At 42.2% G+C, this 19070-nt stretch overlaps 1 protein-coding gene across 1 annotated transcript; it reads right to left on the bottom strand.

The window, feature by feature from the left end:
• Positions 1-17096: 17096 nt before the first annotated feature.
• On the bottom strand, positions 17097-18728 carry her6 (hairy-related 6). Its single transcript, XM_057842245.1, has 4 exons — positions 18425-18728; positions 18225-18320; positions 18034-18121; positions 17097-17914 (listed from the first exon to the last, which is right to left on the bottom strand). The coding sequence occupies exons 1-4, from the start codon at positions 18530-18532 to the stop codon at positions 17382-17384; spliced, it is 825 nt and encodes a 274-aa protein (XP_057698228.1). The 5' UTR covers positions 18533-18728; the 3' UTR covers positions 17097-17381.
• Positions 18729-19070: the final 342 nt, after the last annotated feature.

Below are 19070 nucleotides of genomic sequence, written 5' to 3'. Positions count from 1 at the left end.
AACACTGCATGGCACTAAATGCGTTAGTAGACAGCCGCCATCTTAAAGCAGTAGACTTTTTAGGACGGCTCTGTTGTAGAGAACCTTCCTAGCGAACCTAAGTAACTTTTTATCTAAAATACTTCTAAATCGGCAAAATCTTGACTTGAATCTATCTTTAAATGATGAAACAGTTTTAAAACAATAAATAAATAAATAAAATATGTCGAAAGTAGAGAGAAGGGAACAAATGCAATAATGGGAGCAATTTTAACAACTTTCAACAGTTGATTCAGGGTAAAGGGTAAATTGGGCTCGGGCCAATTGTACCAAAAACCTTCACAAAAAACTTCACATAGTGTGGCCAATGTTTTTTTTTTTTTTTTTTTTTTTTTTTTTTTTGGAGGAAAAAAAAAAAAAAGTAATTATCACCAATTACTTTGCCAAGTAACTAATTACTCTTACATTCAGGTAATTGAGTTACTAACGCAATTACTTTTTGGGAGAAGTAATTTGCAACTATAATTAATTACTTTTTTTCAGTAAGATTAACAACACTGCTGCCGACACGGTTGGTGTTAAAGGGTTAAATGGATGTAAAAGATCCGAGCTGGACATAAAGGAGTTAGTGACATAATTTGCCGGATGACACTTAATGACGTCTGTAATAAGCATTCAGTAATGCGTGTGATAGTGTCATGACGGTCTTATGACACCACTGTCAAATAAAGTGTTACCTATGGACCCAAATAAACAAGCCGCACTGGACTATAGGGCGTGAGATTCAAAATGAGGGAAAAAAGTAGCAGCTTATAGTCTGAAAATTACGGTAATTGAGGAGTGCGGGATGAAAAAAGCTTGATTACATATTAATTTTGAACATATTGATTTACCAGCAACACAAGTATCATTATGTAGTAATCATAAAGCAAACTCACAATTTAAATTCTAATTTGATTTCAGGGTGAAGAAAAGATTGCTTGTTAGTGTCAGCCAAAAAATTAGAAGAATTTAAATAATGGAATACAGAGTTTGTGTTCTTCCGCTTTTTCTTCCCACACTTGATAGCTTTCTTTTTTTTTTTTTTTTTTTTAAATGCCTTGGCGTTAATTGCATTGGATCCATGTCCCTGGAAAACAAGACACGAGCCTGTACGCTTGCAGCACGAATGCACAAACATGTTTCTGATGCAAACTGGCGTTGTAATGGCAGGGTTTTGTAGGAGTGTTTGGACCACAGACCACAAAGGTGAGGCAACAGAGAGTCATGAGGTGGGAGGCATAAAACTGAAAATTGATAATATAAAGCCACATTTCATTTCTTTCCGAATGCTAAAAAACATGGACAGATTACACTATATTGTATAGCCTCGCACAATCTGAGCACAGACAGCTTGCATTTTGTACACAGCGGTCGTATCACCGCGGACAGCTTCGCTGTGACTCCAACACCTTAAAGAGGATTAAGCATAGGTCCACGCCACATTTTAGGCTGCTTTTGTGTGGATGGACCCAAGAGAGGTGGTATAATTCAATTTGGAGTCTATAAACATTTGAGTGATGCAACAAAAGACTGTTGTGAACCACAGGGAGACAAAAAAAGAAGACAAAAAAGTAAAACGAAAGATGCGCATGAATCGAACGATTTTTGGATGAAAATTACAGTTAGACAGTTCCCATTGAGATTTTTTTTTTTCAAAACCTGAAGTATCAACATCTTTAAACCTTATCTAAAATTGTAACATCGATGCTATACAACCATGAGCAGAAGTAATCAGTATTGAGAACCCGATCTTTTTGCGATCTCTTTCATGATTTCGCATATTTCTTACAGTGGAACTTTTTCCTAGCTAATTTCTGCTGAACCCAACTACTCTTGTTGCACTCATATTTAAAAACAAATGTCTCCTCCTCGATGTAACTTTTCACATTAGTTGGTTCCCCGAAGGGAAGAAGTAATTTCTTAAATTTGTTTTTGGGATGACGTAAACACACTCGGGAAACAGTGGCACAACATAGGCTAGTGTTTGTTCTTCAAAATTGATTACACAAGATATCTGCCTCGAACGATTTGCTTCTGTGGTAGAACAGAATCTGTGTTGAGATTATTGGGACACACCATATGACCAAAACTATTGAGTGTTTTTTTAAAATTTATTTTTCTAAATCTATGTGTTGTGTCTAAAATACAGTAAATATTCCTTACAACATTTCAAATCCTCTTCAATCATCACATTATATGCAGATGCTTCAGCATCCTGTGTGTGTATGTAGGGGGTCAAAATTACATCTTTAAACACCACCATTGTTATTTTACACGTCAGTTTCTGATTTACGGATGTGGCTGGCTACTTTCCAGTTCATTTCAAAAAGGAGAATGTTGAACATTAGATACTTCTGATGTATTCAAGAGTCCCGAGAAAAGAAAAAAAAAACAGCTTTCCCTTTCCCTTCATCTGAGAGGGGCCCACAGAGGAAAATAAAAGCGGCCACGCGAGAGCAAGCCTTGTACATCATACAGCCAAACGCGGTATGTTGAGAGTGTTGCTCCCCCAGGCAATGGTAATTGATCTCAGCCCTGCGTGTATGCGCAAACAAACACCAAACACACTTAAAATATTACTGTCAAGCCAGCAAGAAGAACACATGTGACCTCGACAGACCCTACGCACTCTTGCAAGGGTCCACATGCGGCACACAGACATGGGAAATATAGCAGAAGCTCAAAATTAAAAAGGTTCAAAATGTTAGACGGTAGAGTTGAGCCGCCACAGCTGGGAGCAAGTCGAATAGCTAATGTAGGGTATGCAGGCCTAAACAAACAAAGACAGCAAAAGTCTGACTGTCAGATATCTATGAGAAATTATACTGGGCACTTATCACTTGAATGTGGTCAATTTAGAGTTCAGCCAATCCATCAACTCCAAGAATGTGACATGAAAAGGAATGATAGGCATGGCACATCTTGTGCGGGGTTTTTCCACATTTGAATATCTCTTACAATGTTGGAGAGCACCGGTATTTACTTCCTTTGGGAACGTTCAGAGATTTCAGTTAGGATGGAGTACATTTCTGACCTGTTACTGTAGGAAATATTTAAACTGAGACTCCTCAGTCTACAACGGAGCCCGGTCCTATAAGTGCGACATAACTTTACTTTGTACTTGAGTTGGAATATGATAATCATTAATCAACGCATGCACAGTCGTAATGTCCAAGAAAAGCACTTCTAAACCATATGTATTGTTCAATCAAATAAAACAAATTCCAGCAATAACCTAACTCATTCACTCCCAACCTTTTTCACCGGAGTAAGGACCTTCACTCCCGACCGTTTTACTGGATTTTGACTGATTTTGCATGGCCCACGGAAAATTCTGTTCTATTGCTATATAAACATGGAACATGGAAAAGAAAGATTAGACTCTCTTCTTTCAGCAGGAAAAAAAGTAAGTTCATATCTTTTTCCATTCTTTAGACATCAGCATTAGAAAATAACTTAGTTTGAGCAATTTTCCAATTTCTGATGAAAAAACAGAGAAATTTAGCTTTTCGTGAAAGCATACATTTCAAACATAACTTTGACTTTAACACAGCTACTGTATTTTTTGCTCTAGTTACATCCCAAACATCTGAATAATGTCTTCCTTTTACAAAATAACAAACAACATGACAAATAGAGATTTTGATAGCATTAACAATTTATTTACACATAACCAGTGTTGGGCACGTTACTTTAAAAAAGTAATTAGTTACATTACTAACTACTTCCAAAAAGTAACTGAGTTAGTAACTGAATTACTCTATAGTAAAAGTAACTAGTTACCAGGGAAAGTAACTATTTCCGTTACTTTAAAAAGAACTTGTTGTAAGTCAAAGAATTTGAAATTTTCTGAGCAGTATTCGAGTCAGTGGAATAGAGAAGAACTGACAGGTAGTTAACTTGTTAGGTGCTTCAGCAGATTTGAATTGCTTACCACAGATGTCGACAAAAGCTTTGCCCCGGGACATAAATTACACATTACATGCAGGTTCTTTCCTTTAATTTCGACAAACTTGAAATAGTGTCTATATCTCCACCTCTTAAAGGACAATTTTTCTTCTTAATGCTCTGCCATCCCGACCCTGTGCATCTGTTTTGCGTGTGTGTGTTTGCTGCACGCGCTGTTCCGGTTTGCTTGTGAAATCACCGGCTCTGATTGGCTTACCACGACACATGACTCTAACCCTCAGCCAATCACAATCACTTCCATCGCATTTCTCGCGGGGCTGCATTAAGGTAGGCTCGTTTCCCGACAATTCACGTCACCTTCAAAGCGTCTGCCGTCCTCAAGATGGAAGCAGAATTATTGCTGGCTGACAGTGGGAGATGGGAACGAGGCTAGCATCAGGTGTAGCAAACAAACTTTGGAAAGCATTGTCTAATTGAATGAGCAGGGACAAACAGCTTGCAGTCAGAAGTACGTGCGCTATTCTCGAACCTGAACGCACCCCAAGTCTTGGATGACAAATCAACAGAGCAGAGACAGTCAACTCGACACGGCTGGTAGTTTCTTCAATTTATTCAGAGTAAGTAACACACCGCTTTTGACCGTCAGTAACGGTAACGGCGTTGTAACGGCGCAAAAAGTAATTAGTTAGATTACCCCGTTACTGAAAAAATAACGCCGTTACGTAACGGCGTTATTTATAACGGCGTTACTCCCAACACTGCACATAACTAACTGAGATGACCGGGTTAACTTTTCCCTCATCACCGCCTGTATCATAAAGATGGATTTTTAAAAATCTCTGCGGGGTCTGCTCGGCGAGCAGCACGGACTCAACGACATCGTCCGCTGCACTGGTGGTCCCGGTCGTTCTGCTCGGTCGTCCAGCGCCTGGCATCCCGGGCGTCCTCTCGGTTGTTCTACTCGGTCGTTCGCCGCCTAGCATCCTTCCGCCAGCGCCCTGGCCGTGTGGCCCGGCCGTTCGTTGCCGTTGAATGGGGTTGCAGGTCTTACCAAATGCGCTACTGCCCTCCAATGGCCAGTTTTATTGATTTAAAATAGATTTTCAGCCTTGTGCTTTGGAGCTCAGTTGAATCAGTACCCAGAGATATCTCTTATGAAAAAAAAACGTAAAAGACGTATAACTACGTCTTTGGAACACTGAAACAATTAAAAATAGAACGTATTTATACGTTTTTGGGAGCAAATGAGTTAACTGCTGACTGATCTCCACCTCATCACAGTTGGGTGTGTTTGAAATATTTTTTACAGTTTTACAGGGAAAGGTTAAATACCTAAGTGTTGTACCCAGTACCCAGTGTTGTTATTCCATAGACTTCATAATATATTGATGGGACACGGGACGCGGGCCGATAATTAGGGGGCCTATCTTCGTCAAAGCTGATCGAGTGGAAACACAGACAACTAGCTTTTTACGTAGAAAATTATTGTGAATAAATGCATAAATCCCTGAATTCTTTATAGTTATGAACATAAAACAGTCTCGATTCTTGGTTGAAAGCAAAAAAATCAAATCAAAACAAAAACAGGCAGTTAGCATTTAATTTACGTAAAGGTGACGAATGTGCTGCTAGCCACTGTAGGATACCTTATCAGTACAAAGAGCTTTTTACGTTGAAATTCTTGTGAATAAATGCTTAAATCCCTTAATTCTTTATAGATATGAATGTAAAACAGTCTCGATTCTTGGTTAAAAGCAAAAAAACGGCCAGTTAGCATTTATTTTACGTAAATATTGCGAATTATGACGCGAATGCCGTAGCGGTTAATTTCTCCCATTGATTTTTTTCACAACGTTTCAAAATGCATGCATGGTACAAAAAATATAACAATTACCTAGAATCCTCGAACAAATCACTCCTGAGACAATTCTTTCCTGTTTGTATGCGGTACAGCTTTCGTACTTTTTCAACCTAAATCTGGCATTGGATCGCTGCATGTGTTTGAGAATAACTGCGACCGACTTCGACCGACTGAAGCCGAGTGTGGGATGGCCCCCCACTTGAAGGTGTGGCACAGTGTCTGGGGAATGTGTCCTGTCAATATCATTATGAAGTCTATGGTTAATCTTACTTTTAAAAAAATAATTAGTTACAGTTACAAATATTTTCTCCCAAAAAGCAATCAAGTTAGTAACTCAGTAACCTCAACGTAAGAGTAATTAGTTACTCAGCAAAGTAACTAACGTTCCTTTTCATATTCTACATGTTATTACATGATCCATTCTATAACGTCTTCCCACCAAATATGTTTATATTAACTAACTGAATTGACCTGTTGTTTTCATTCCCCCAAAAAACATAGGACACCCTTTTTACTTTTTTTTTTTTTTTTTTAAATTTCACCTATATAAGACAGTTATTGTATACAGGTATACTGGTATACTTTTAATGGTATACTTTAACTTCAAATGCTGTGAGAAAAAAGGCCTTTTGTTTTTCCTGTTGAAGTGGACCCGCACCAAACCTTGACCCCCGTACCGAGGTACGTACTGAACCGTGACTCGTGTGTATTGTCACACCCCTAATATATAGATATATTTTTCAATATATACAGTAGGTAAGGCTCTGCATCTCTTCCCTCTTCTATCTTTGCTCGAGTTGTTTTGATTTTAAAAAAAAAATGAAAAAATCACACAAGGTTTATGAATACGCAATTCAAGAAAAGCTCAGGGCAAGTGATTTTTTGGGGAAATAAAGAACAAAAACAAATTATTATTATACTGTAGCATCTTCAAGGACAACGCTCACTAGGTGATGATAGTACGTGATTTAAAATAAAAAAAAAATGAAAATAAAAAAAATCACACAAGGTTTATGGATACGTAATTCAAGAAAAGTTTAGGGCAAGTGATTATTTTTGGAAATAAAGAACAAAAACAAAAACAAATTATTATTATATTTTAGCATCTTCAAGGACAACGCCCACTAGGTGATGCTAATACATACGCAACAGGAAAACAGTCCATTATTTTCAATTAATTGTACTCACCTGAACTCCATGAACTGTATGTAAAAAACAGAAGTTGCCCGAGAGTTTAAGATGACGCTCGCCACGCCAAATACTAATGCTAGCAAGAACGCGAGTGCTATGCTAATGCTCCGAGCCACCTTGAAAGGTGGAAAAGCGCTATATAAGTATAACGCCAACCAACCAACCAACCTAGCATCGTGTTTGCAATGGCGTCAAAACCCCCTTTCATCCTCCCCTATCCTGCTCTGCTCTATCCCTCTCAGACATCTGTCATCGTTCAACCAAATTTCACGCCTTCAAATCCTCAGTAACAGTAACGGCGTTGCAAAGATGGGAAAAGTAATTACTATATATTTTGGACTATAAGTCGCAGTTTTTTTTTTTCATAGTTTGGCGGGGGGGTGCGACTTATACTCAGGAGCGACTTATGTGTGAAATTATTAACACATTATTATATCATTTCACATGGTATTTTGGTGTTTTGAAGTGACACTGATGGTTTGGTAAACTTGTTAGCATGTTCTTTATGCTATAGTTATCTGAATAACTTTTAACAGCTATGTTACGTTAACATACCGGCCACGTTCGCGTTCTGCCTTTGGCAATGTGTGCTCAATTGTATTGTTGACTTTTTTATATTGAAATGCATGCTTTTAGTTTGTGGTGCTTTCACGTCCAAGTGGGGGCGCACTCGCACTTGTTTACGCGAAGAAGAGTGCTCACACACCAGAAGAATACGGACAGCTACGCAGCCTCTGAGCGAGTGGGCAAGTTAGTGAGAGAGAGAGAGAAACACGGCTGCGAACCTACATTCATTGTTTATGCTTGTAAAATATATCTACAGAGGCAACGCCTGTGTGTATCATCTTTTCTGTTGTTGTTGTGTGTTTTCCACCCATGATCGGACACTTGTGTGGTGGTGTGTTGTGTGGTTGTTTGAACGATGTGCTAATGCTAGTGAAAGCATGCTAACCCTTTGTGTCATTGCTGTAATAGCAGCTAATTATCATGTATTTACGTTGATCCGAACCTGTTTGGTATCGAGGAGGAAATTGATTTGGGTTATTTCTATTTTTAGTTACACTCTTCAAATGATGGTGTCATAACGACGGCCAAAATAAAGTCAGCAAATTATACGGACATCCAGCATCGTCATTTGGGAGTTTAGCTTGCTGTATAGCCAGGACTGAGCCGTAGCGTCCTAGTGAGGACAGTACATTCGCATTTCGTTGTTCATGCAACGAAATGTACATATGTACTGTACATATTCATTGCGAGTTTGATTGTTCTGTAAATAAATTTGTGTCCACTCGTACATTTGTGTGGCTTGTTTTATGTTACGCCCTTCGAGAGCCATCTTTGGCACGTAACAATCATGTAACATTATCATACTGTACACTTATTTAAATTGCCTTTCCAGATGTCATATCTGTTCTATGTGTTGGATTTTATCAAGTAAATTTCCCGCAAAAATGCGACTTATACTCCGGAGCGACTTATAGTCCGAAAAATACGGTAATTAGATTACTCACTACAAAAAAAAAAATAAAGCCGTTAGTAACACCGTTATATTCTAACGCCGTTATTAACAACACTGCCTAAGCCAAGTATAGTTTAAAGCATGTTTGGTACATTTTGGATAACCTCACTATTGCAGCCATCCTTTATATAAGTTCACTCTATGGTTTACTCAAATTTTTCTTTGTTTGGACACTGTATTGGGGGAAAGAGTCCTCAAAAAAAGATGAAAGCAAGCATGTTTCACAAGCAAACCATTTGTGCCATCACACCCAACCCAACTATTCAGATTCTGTTATGGTGAGAACTTGTTTGCCTGATTTATTTGTTGTGAAGATCTAGAAGGAGCGGTATAGAGGGGACCCTCCCACTCAATTGGCCCTGGGTTTGAGAGTAGCTGGAGAACCGGTCATACAAAGGCGCAGTGTGATGGGGTCATCACTGAGTTGGGGGTTGTGCCAACTTGGTAAATGACAGCTTGGTATGGCTGCCATGTCCTGGTCCGTTCAAGTCGCTGTACCCTCATCAGCCTGTTTACGGACTGCTAACCTGGGGTGGAAGGAGGGGGTGTATGCTATACAGACTACTTGCAAAGGCTGCTGACTATAAAGACAGAATCTGTGGCCGTCACATGACCACCTTCGCCTAAGTACGTGTGCACGAGGGGCTGTGCTGGTGAGAAAAACAGTGGATTTACATAGTAGTGTTCGACTTCAAACGCGGCGGCTGACATTTGAATGGGCTGCTGGTGGTGGGAGCCTCTGCTGGGGTTAGTGTCGCCTTCCAGGGTGAGCCAAGGAAAATGGGCATGCCGACTTGTGGGATTGGAGCATAGACAGCTTGCCCTGTTTACAGGCTCTACAGGTTACCATAGGAGCGTCACACAAACAGTGTGTGTTTGTGTGTGAGAGTGTGAGACAAAGGAAGAGTGTGTGTGAGACATGGAGTAGTGGGAAAAAAGACGCATATGGGCAATGAGTCACTGGTTCTGCTGCTAGGAGAGGGATGGACAGAGTATTGTAAGCATCATCCATTAAGCACCTTTGGGATGAACGGAAGCAATGATTGTGAGCCAGCAGGCCCTCTCATTCAACAGGGACGTCACAAATCCTTTATGGATGAACGCACAAAAATTCTGATCGTCCAAAAACTTTGCAGAAGTCTTTATAATTATCCATCATTTTGAAATACTAAAGCCAACATAGTGCATAATTAAAAAGGGGTTAGTATGTAATAAAGGACCAGATGTGGTGGCGGAGTGGTTAAGGTTTTGACTGTGGTTGGGCCCAGGTTTAAGTCCACTGCTTTGCTAAGGAATAAAAGAATAGTGCAAACCGGTTCTTTGTACACAATGACCATCCATATTCGACATTGCTCGTCTATTTCACTATAAAAATAAATAAATAAATCAATACATAAAAAGTAGAAAGTGGAAATCGAAAATACGAGTTAGCACAACTTACAGTACATCTGAAGTTAGCCCTAGAGCTGAAACGAATACTCGAGCAACTCCCAGTAAGTTTATTCACCTCGAGGAATCACTTTTCCCGGACTACTTTTAATGCGGGACACCGCGCTGACATCATGTGCGTAGAGGAAGAAGCAATTAAAAAAAAAAAAATACTACAGCCAACAGCCGCGCTACAAACTACGCCGACGTTGCTAAAAACTACGCCCGCATGATGCTAGTTTGGTAGCAGGTAGTGTCCGATGCGTCTCATAGATATCGCATGCATTTAGGACTAGATGCGAAATGACAGACTCGGCCGTGTCTAGGCAGCGTTAATAAACAGCTGCCATCTTTAAGCAGTAGACTTCTCAGCGCTAATGAATATAACGTTACTGTCACTCGCTCACCTAACGTTAGCCCTTCGGAGGGCTAGGTTTCTATTGATTATGACCACTGTCGATGTGTGGCTAACGTGTCTTACATACAGGCTTTATTTAATCTGTAAAAACACAGCGCTGTAGAGTGATTAGAGTGTAAAATTAAAACATAATAAAGCTAACTGTCAGTTTTAGCTCAGTAGTCATTGCTGAATAAAACACCAAGTAGCACTGGTCCCTAATGTGCTCCAATACAGCAGGTATCATATATTTATTTTGAACACTGCAAAAACTCTACATACTTAAAACTTAACTAGAACTTAAAAATAGCTTGACACAAATGGAAATTCAATTGAAACAGGTAGGAAAAAACACGTAGCTTTCAAGTGATGTGTGTTATCAAGCGTAATTACATTTTTAGGTAAGAGTCACATCTGAGATGCAATTGTTGGCTGTTTCCACAATGTACATCGAAAAAAAAAGACTGATTGACTGAAAATGGTTCAATATTGGATTAAATGTCTTTTTTTCTCATGTATATTTATAATTGCTCTTTACCTAAAAAAAAGTTTTATCCGATTACTCGATTAATCGATAGAATTTTCAGTCGATTACTCGATTACTAAAATATTCGATAGCTGCAGCCCTAGTTAGCCTAACTTACCTTTCAAGTTCTGCTTGCTCAAAAATGTAAGTTTTGCCCTAAAACTTGCTAATCAAAGTTAGCACAACTCAATTTTTACATTAACACTAATAACTTGATGAGTTACAAATAATCAAAATAGCAAGTTATAGTTTTGCTGGCTTAAAATCTATTATTACTATAGACTCCACTCAGATGACATCACAACCACGCCTCCGCGCCATATTGTCCGTCAGCTCGTCCTCTTTACGCATTACCGCTACGTAAATTCCTCCTATTATGGCGTGTTTTTCTGCTCGTTAACATTAATAGTCAAAATGGTGAAGGCGTGTGTGGCGGTTGATTGCAGTAACAGAGAAGATAGACGGAGAGACTTGAAGTTCTACCGTATTCCGAGAGACCCGGAGAGGAGAGCGAGATGGACTGCTGCAATTCGACGAGAAAACTGGGCACCAAACGATCACCACAGATTATGTAGTAGTCATTTTATATCTGGTAAGATGCATTTAATATATATTTAGAGGGTTTTGGGCTGACAACCACAATTAAGATCATTGCGAGGCTAATCGCCGACAACATACAGTTCCAAATTCAAGATGCTTATTTCTTCCACGTCATTATTTTTTGAATAATATTTAGCTGGTAACAAGTGAAAGAAGCTGGCCTTGTCTACGGATCATCAGTTAAACAGGGGTGTCCAAACTTTTTGCAAAGGGGGCCAGATTTGGTGTGGTAAAAATGTGGGGGGCTACCTGGGCTGATTTACGTAGAACAATATATTTAAACAAATTTTAGAAAGCACTCTGTGTGTCACATTTGCTTTATTATTATTTTTTTTCAATTCATAATTTCAACAATCTCGCCTTTGAGGCGTTCTCTTTCGACCCTCGGGCTCTTGCGAAATACTGCTGCTGTGAAATTAAACTAGCTTCAAGTTGCTTAAATTTCTCGCTGCATATCTTCCTGTAATGCTGTTGTACATGTCAGCGTGTCTTGTTTTTTAATATCGCGTCACATCGACCTCTTTGAAAACAGCGACTGTCTTTTTGCAAATGAGGCAGACACAGTTGTTGCGTATTTTATTTGAAGAAATAGTCCAATAAACACCTATCCTTGAAGCGTCGGCCATCGCAGTGAACTTTTTTTTAATTTTTTTTATTGATTGTCGCCATTTTAGAAAATTGGAAGTAAAGGGTTACACAGGGTAATGTTGCTTAGAGTGCTGCTCTTAAAAGTTTTTCAAACTTTCGTGAGAATAGGGTGAGTTTCTGTGGACAAAATAGTTGTAGATATCAGGGTAGCAGATGTCAGGCAGAGACGGCGAAGACAGCGGGTCGAAAAATATCGATATAGGCACCAAATATGGATCTGGCGAATGGATAGACTGAAGCTTTTCCACATAACGCCTTTTATGCAACGCATCCAATGAGTTTACAGCGTCTGAAAGCACCGGGGCTTCCATGACTTGCACTATAAATTGCACGACAAATTGAAACCATTGAGAATACGGATAAACAATGATGGACAATATGGTGGCCGGATATACCGACACGTCATTGTGTGATGTTGGTGAGTGGAGTCTATTGTCCATTGAAGCTTTTTTTTTTTTTTTTTTACTGTGTATAGGGTCACCGATTAAATTACTTTGGACAAGAGGCAGATCGCCAGCCGATAGCAGCGGTCACAATCATTTGCACTCATATTCACATGTGCTAATCACTACAGCGCCATGATGTTACCATGTGTTATTAAGTCTAATTGGTTGCAAAACCACAGCTTTTGACTTATTGCTGAGGCTACAACTTTGCAACAAAATCTGGACACTTTGCTTAAGGTCATGAAATAAAATGTCAATGACTGTGTAATTAGTTTACCACCACATGTCAAGCTGAAGCAGAGGTAAGCCGATTTTAAAAAAAATAATTTTTTTTTAAGTTTCTCAGCCAGCTGCGGTTAAACATCATAGCACATCCAAGCATAACAGTGTCAACATTACGGGGAATAAATGTTAGTCTAGCACACACGGGGAGACGAAGGGGAAAACCCTTTGCTCCTGAGAAGGAACACCTGCGTGAGTGACTGGGTGTATGCCTGTGGGAGAGAAGGCGGAAGCCTTGTGAGTGACCGTGTAAGTGAGCACGCGGGGTCATACGTGAGGCTAATGTAAACTCACGCTCCTAACTTTTTCCGCGCCGTTACAGACAGGCGAAGGATTGAAAGAGTATACACACACTGATCCTCCTCCGCCCACGCAGCTCCGGCCCCTCTCTCCCCGCTCCCACAAATTTCCGCGCCGGTCGGCTAGCCGACGAGCCGTGCCGTCGGCCTCGGTGGCGCTTGCCCTGCCTTTGAGTCTATTCTGGGCTCGGGGCCCGACGCGGAGGCAGCCAGTCAGTCAGGCGGTGCGGTGGACGGCAGAGGGGTTGATGCGTGTGTCAGAGAGGCGCTCTCCCACATTCCCCTGGCGGCTGGCAGCAGGCCGGGCCTTGCGGAGGGGGGGTTCGCCTCTTTCTCACGACCTCTCAGGTTCCTGCGCTCATCTGGGAGCTATTCATTTCCTGCCAGAAAACAGCCTTCCTCTGCAACTGCAAGAGGAGGGAGGGAGAGGGGGGCTTGTCTTCGAAATGAGTCCAGGGCTTGGTACAGCAAGCCCAGGGCTTAAATCATAAAGCTCTCGCTTGTCTGGGCCGCAATCAAAGACAGCCCCAGTGACGGGCCAGTAGAGAGAGGGAGCCTAACCGTGAGTTTGAGAGAGAGAGGAGCATATGGTAGCACTTAGCAGCCAAAGAGGAAGCAGAGGAGTTTTTCTCCCCCCTCTCTCTCTTTGCTCCCTGCACGCACGCGGAGTGTGGGAAAAGTTAATGGACACGCATGGCGGCTAACCCCCCGGTCATGTTGTGACATGTGTGCGGTCAGTGCGGCAGCTCGGCCACTCCGCCGGGTAATTGGAGAGGCTCGTAAAGCTGTTCTGCGGAGGAGAAGGAATCATGAAGATGTTGTGAGAGGCGGGTGGGAGGCCTCAGCAGCTGGGTGTTGTCCGGGTCACACCACGTGCCTCCCAGACGTCCTGTGTCCAGCTGTGGCCCTGGGGCTCATGGGGCAGGAAGCCTGACGCTGGGTTCGAGCGCAGCTGGACCGCTATGGGAACGCTTTTGGATGTGTGCTTGTGTGTCAGACCGAGTCTGTGTGGGGATGCTCTTGCTCACAGGAGGCCCACTGCTATCCCGTGGTAGGCCTTTACTTGAACTCCCCCCGATCCCTCACACGCACACATTAACTCCCCACTGACTTCCTCACTGTGCCCTTTGGCCAGGCACATCTTCAAATGCAGTACAATACATCAGCGCATACACATGGCAACAATCAAACAAGGATGCTGCCCCCCATAAAGGTGTGATGGAAATTCAAAATGATGGCACTTATCCACACTTTGTGCCTCTTAGTGCGTTGATAATTGCAAACACCTGCACATACACACACACACAGCCTTCAAAGAAGAAGGGCCACACTGGGATAGCTGGAGGGGGCAAACACACCTGGGCAAAGTAGAGCGCTACCACATGGCTCGGTGGCTGGATGATAAACATGAAGCCCCTTGGCAACCACAGCTCAAATTAAATACACGGCGCACTTTATCAGGATGCTGTTAGCCACACAAAGGCTGGAGAATGCCCCCCTAATATCCATAATAATATAATGGTTCTGTCTGCCCCACACTGTTCCATGATTTGTCATTCAGTGCCAAGGTCAGATTTTATATGGTTCTTTCTATGGTCTCTTCCACACCAAACTCAACGAAGTACGCCTTTGTTGACCCCGCATTGAGCAATTGCAGCAACAAAAAAATGAAAGGACCTTCTCTAAACGGCTCCCACAAAGAAGCATAAAATTGCAATAATAATAATGTTTATATAAATATTAAAAAAAAAAAAACCTTCAACATCACCAAGATTCAGGAGGGAATAATGAGTTCAGTCCAACTCATGACAGACAAAAAAATTAAAACTACTTTTCTCCATGTAGTCTTTCCAGCAAATTGAAAGATTTGAAAAGTCTTGGAATACGGTAAGCCTTTTCTTTTCTACTTTGAAAACTTTCCACCAATATTCATAGCCTCAATTATACTATTAGCTAATATATATCCATCAAAATGAAAGGAAATAATGTCATCTTACCATGACAAAAAAAAAAAGTTTTAATATCAAGCCACAGGCCAAGATTTCAGCATTTACGTTAAGCGTGCTTTAACCACCCATTTTCTAAAGTGCATGTATTTATTAAGGTTGGAGATGAGCTGGAGCCTATACCAGCTGAAATGAGGCAACACCCTGGAATGGTTGCTCGCCAGACAAGCAAATCTGACCATGATAACTAAATGTCAAGACATATCGAGACACTTACCAATATCACATTACAATTGCTTTAACTGTTTAAATTTCATCAATTTTCTACAGTACCTTCACTCATTCGGGTCTCTAGTGAGCCTGGGTGAGAGGCGTGGTGCACCCTTGACTGGTCGCCAGTCAGTGGAAGAGCATATACTTTAGGCAAGAAAACCTATGGAAGCACAGCACGAACATGCAAACCCGCAACTATACAAGTGCAGTATGTGCTGGAGACAAGGGTGACACCTCAGAACTAACCACAAAAAAAAAGACTGTTGCTTTACACCCTTGGTCAAAAGTTTTGAGACACTTCAGTCAGATGAGAATGTTTCTCCAAACTTGTTACCGCACGTGTACTTAAACTCTTTGTGGTAAAATATTGCTTTAATGAGAGATTATGTACGAGGGGCATTCAAAAAGTAATGCACTCAAGTGCATTGCTCGTACAGGAGTTTACCAATCTTGTTTATATTTGGCACAAACATGATAGGACACACCTTTTTGCGATTGTTATATGTGTTTTTCTTATTTTCAGATTTTTAAAGCTTAAACTAGCTTCCAAAATGGATGCCCTTCTTGAAGCTCGTCAGAAACAAAGAGCTGTAATCGAATTCCTTGTTGCAGAGGGAGAAACCCCTCTGACCCCTGATCCCTCATTACTGGAAATGAAACATGGGTATACCATTTTGAACCTGAATCTAAAAGGAGATCAGTGGAATGGTGTCACCCAAATTCACCACGGACCAAAAAGTTCAAGGCCCAAAAGTCAGATGGCAGAATTATGGCCACTTTTTGGGGGGGATTTTTTGCTGAAGGGGGAAACCATTAACTCTGAGGGATACATTGAGACTCTTAGGAAGCTCAAAGCAAGAATTCGACGTGTTCGGCCCAACTTGGACACGGCAAATGTGCTCCTCCAGCATGACAATGCACATCCTCACACAATCATCAGGACCATGGAGGTCATCACTTCATTTGGATGGACTGTGATACCACATTCACCATATTCTCCTGATTTGGCACCGTCAGACTACCTCCTCTTTGGTCCAATAAAAGAAGGAGTGCGGGGCAACCGATATGGCAATGACAATGAAGTGAAAACTGCTGTCAAGAATTGGCTTAGAGATCAACTGGCTGAGTTCTACAACACTGGTATACATGCCCTCGTTCATAGGTGGACAGTAGCTCTTGAGCGAGTTGGAGACTATGTGGAGAAGTAAAAATGTATTCACACTTGTACCTTTCTTTTGATGTATAATACATGTTGCTATTATAATTTTTTTTGTACATAATAAAGTTGGGTGCATTACTTTTTGAATACCCTCGTACATTATACAGAGCACCTTAGTGAAAGACAACCTTTTTACAGCATTGTCTGCCACACAGAAACCAGTGTGTAATACGCCTTTTAGCTGCTAGATGGCGTGCGTGACCACTAGAAGACACTTCAGGAGTAAAATTGACCCACTGAAAATTGCCAATGCGCTCCAAGCGCTTTGGTTACTTCAATAAATTGGTATATTGTGTGTGATGCATTTGTGTGTGTATCAATTTGATGAATAAGCAAAATGTAACCTTGTGACGGTTTTACTCAAAGCACGAACACTTCAGTTGTATATTAAACAATTTCCCTGCATTTGACACTTATTAAGGAAATGTCATACCGTGGTCAACTTTAGTCAGTTTTTGAGCAAACGAAACTGCTGTTTGAGTTGGAATATAAATCAACTTACAAAACCAAACATGTTCATGTAGTAACAAAATTTATTTGTCTTCCAAAACGAAGAACATCATAAGCGCATTAAACATCTTTGGCTTCAAAAAAGTAAGAAAGACAACTGTATAGATACTTTTCTTTAAAAAACAAAAACGCAGTGAACGGACTTCCACAATACAATTTTCATTTCAATATGAACTTTACTCGGTTTGTTAGCTGTACAAATATAGTGCATATCTTTTCAATTTCATAATTAAAAAAAACATTCTAACATGGTGAAACAAAGAAGGGAAAAACTATCGTTTGAGTCTTTACGCTCCTCGGCGGTGTTCACCAGGGCCGCCACACAGAGTCCGTGTTGCCCGACGGCGCTCCGGGAGAGACGGCGGCCGGCACCGGAACCGGCGTTCCGGGGCTGTTGGCGTACACGGGAATGACGGGACCACTGGGAGCGAACGCGGCGTTGGGTATGAGGAAAGCAAACTGTCCGTCCGTGGCAGGCACAATCTGGAAGCCGCCGTACACTTTGGTGGCGTCCGAGTTGGATAACGTGGAGGGAGAGGGCGCTCCCTTACAAGGCACGCCGCTCATGGGCAGCACCTGCGGGGAGGAACCGGGGATCTGCACCATAGGCTGACCGAACGAGGGGTGCGTTGGCCCGGCGGCGGGGGGGATCTGGTGCTGGCTGGGGTAGTTCATGGCGTTGATCTGCGTCATACAGCTGGCGAGGTGGCCGAGGAGCCGCGTTCGGACCTCCGTGTTGACTCCCTCGCAGGTGGACAGAAAGCGGGTCACTTCGTTCATGCACTCGCTGAAACCAGCACGGTACTTGCCCAACACGGTGGGATCGGTGTTGAGAGCAGCTGCGTAAAAGATGGTGCCGATTAATTCAAGCATTCCGGCGATTTATGTAAGGAAATAATGATGTTGAAGAGTTTGGATTGAATTTGAGTTCGGATTTTGTTTTGGAAACGCTACTCACCGGTCATTTGAGCTCTCTGGAGGTTCCGGAGATGTTTCACTGTCATCTCCAGGATGTCTGCCTTCTCCAGCTTGGAGTGTCTGGAGCTCTGCAAGCAGACACGCGGTTAGGATCCGGGTGATATCTTCCACATTATTGACAGCCTTTTGGATTATTTCCCAATTCGGCTGCTGGAGCGTGAGAAAACTTACATCTTTCTTGAGCGCATCCAAAATGAGAGTTTTAAGTTGCCCCAAACTCTCGTTGATTCGGGCTCTTCTTCGCTTCTCCATAATTGGCTTGGATGACTGAAGGAAATAACCGATCAGATGTCAATAAACATCAACATCTGCGTAAAAGTTGCCTCACCAAATCGTCTCTTTACGGGTGAAATTTATGTTGATAAACTCACCTTTCTGTGCTCGGAGGCTGTTTTGGGTTTATCAGGGGTCGAGTTCATGCTTGCCGGGGTGGCGGCGACCGGAGAGGAGGACGACTTTTCCATGATGTCGGCAGGCATCTTAACGACCGAATGAATTATCCCTCAAAAAGGCAGCAAAATACGATCCACCGGAGTATGAAACAAGTGGTCAAATAGGTCCCGCGTCAGAGCAGCGAGTTAGAATCCGAGAAGTCGAAGAGCGGCTACAAGTGTGAGTCTGTGTGTGTCGGCGCGTCTGCGTGTGGCGTGTATTTATATCTTGCCCCGCACGCGAACGGCTCGTGTGAAACTTCCCAAACTTTCTTTCCCACACTAACTTCCCACCAATCAGGACGAGGCGCACGCGGCCCGGGGGAGGACGGCTCGTGGTCGGCGCCCTCCCATTGGCTGCGTGGCGGCCCGCAGCTGGCGGCCAATGGCGGGCCGCCCGGGCTGAGGGCGCAGCCGGGAAACTGCCTTCCAGTCTTCAATCATCACACGGCGGGCACCCGCACCGGGAGCAGGCGCGAGGCACCCTTTAGCTCCCGGAGCGGCAAGATAAACAATTACGGCACAGACGCTATAGGAACACACCCACTCCGCGTGTTATTGCGAGTTGACATTAGGTCACACGCCG

Source organism: Corythoichthys intestinalis, chromosome 7 (assembly GCF_030265065.1).
Source record: "Corythoichthys intestinalis isolate RoL2023-P3 chromosome 7, ASM3026506v1, whole genome shotgun sequence".
NCBI classification, from domain to species: Eukaryota; Metazoa; Chordata; class Actinopteri; order Syngnathiformes; family Syngnathidae; genus Corythoichthys; species Corythoichthys intestinalis.
Note: the sequence above shows the minus strand (reverse complement) of the source record. Positions and strands in the feature narration are given on the sequence as shown.

Coding starts and splice junctions, on each gene's coding strand:
- her6 (XM_057842245.1), bottom strand. CDS start 18,532: ATGCCTGCCGACATCATGGAAAAGTCGTCCTCCTCTCCGGTCGCCGCC. Junction 18,122..18,224: donor TGGATGCGCTCAAGAAAGAT/GTAAGTTTTCTC, acceptor GTCTGCTTGCAG/AGCTCCAGACACTCCAAGCT. Junction 17,915..18,033: donor CCAGAGAGCTCAAATGACCG/GTGAGTAGCGTT, acceptor TCTTTTACGCAG/CTGCTCTCAACACCGATCCC.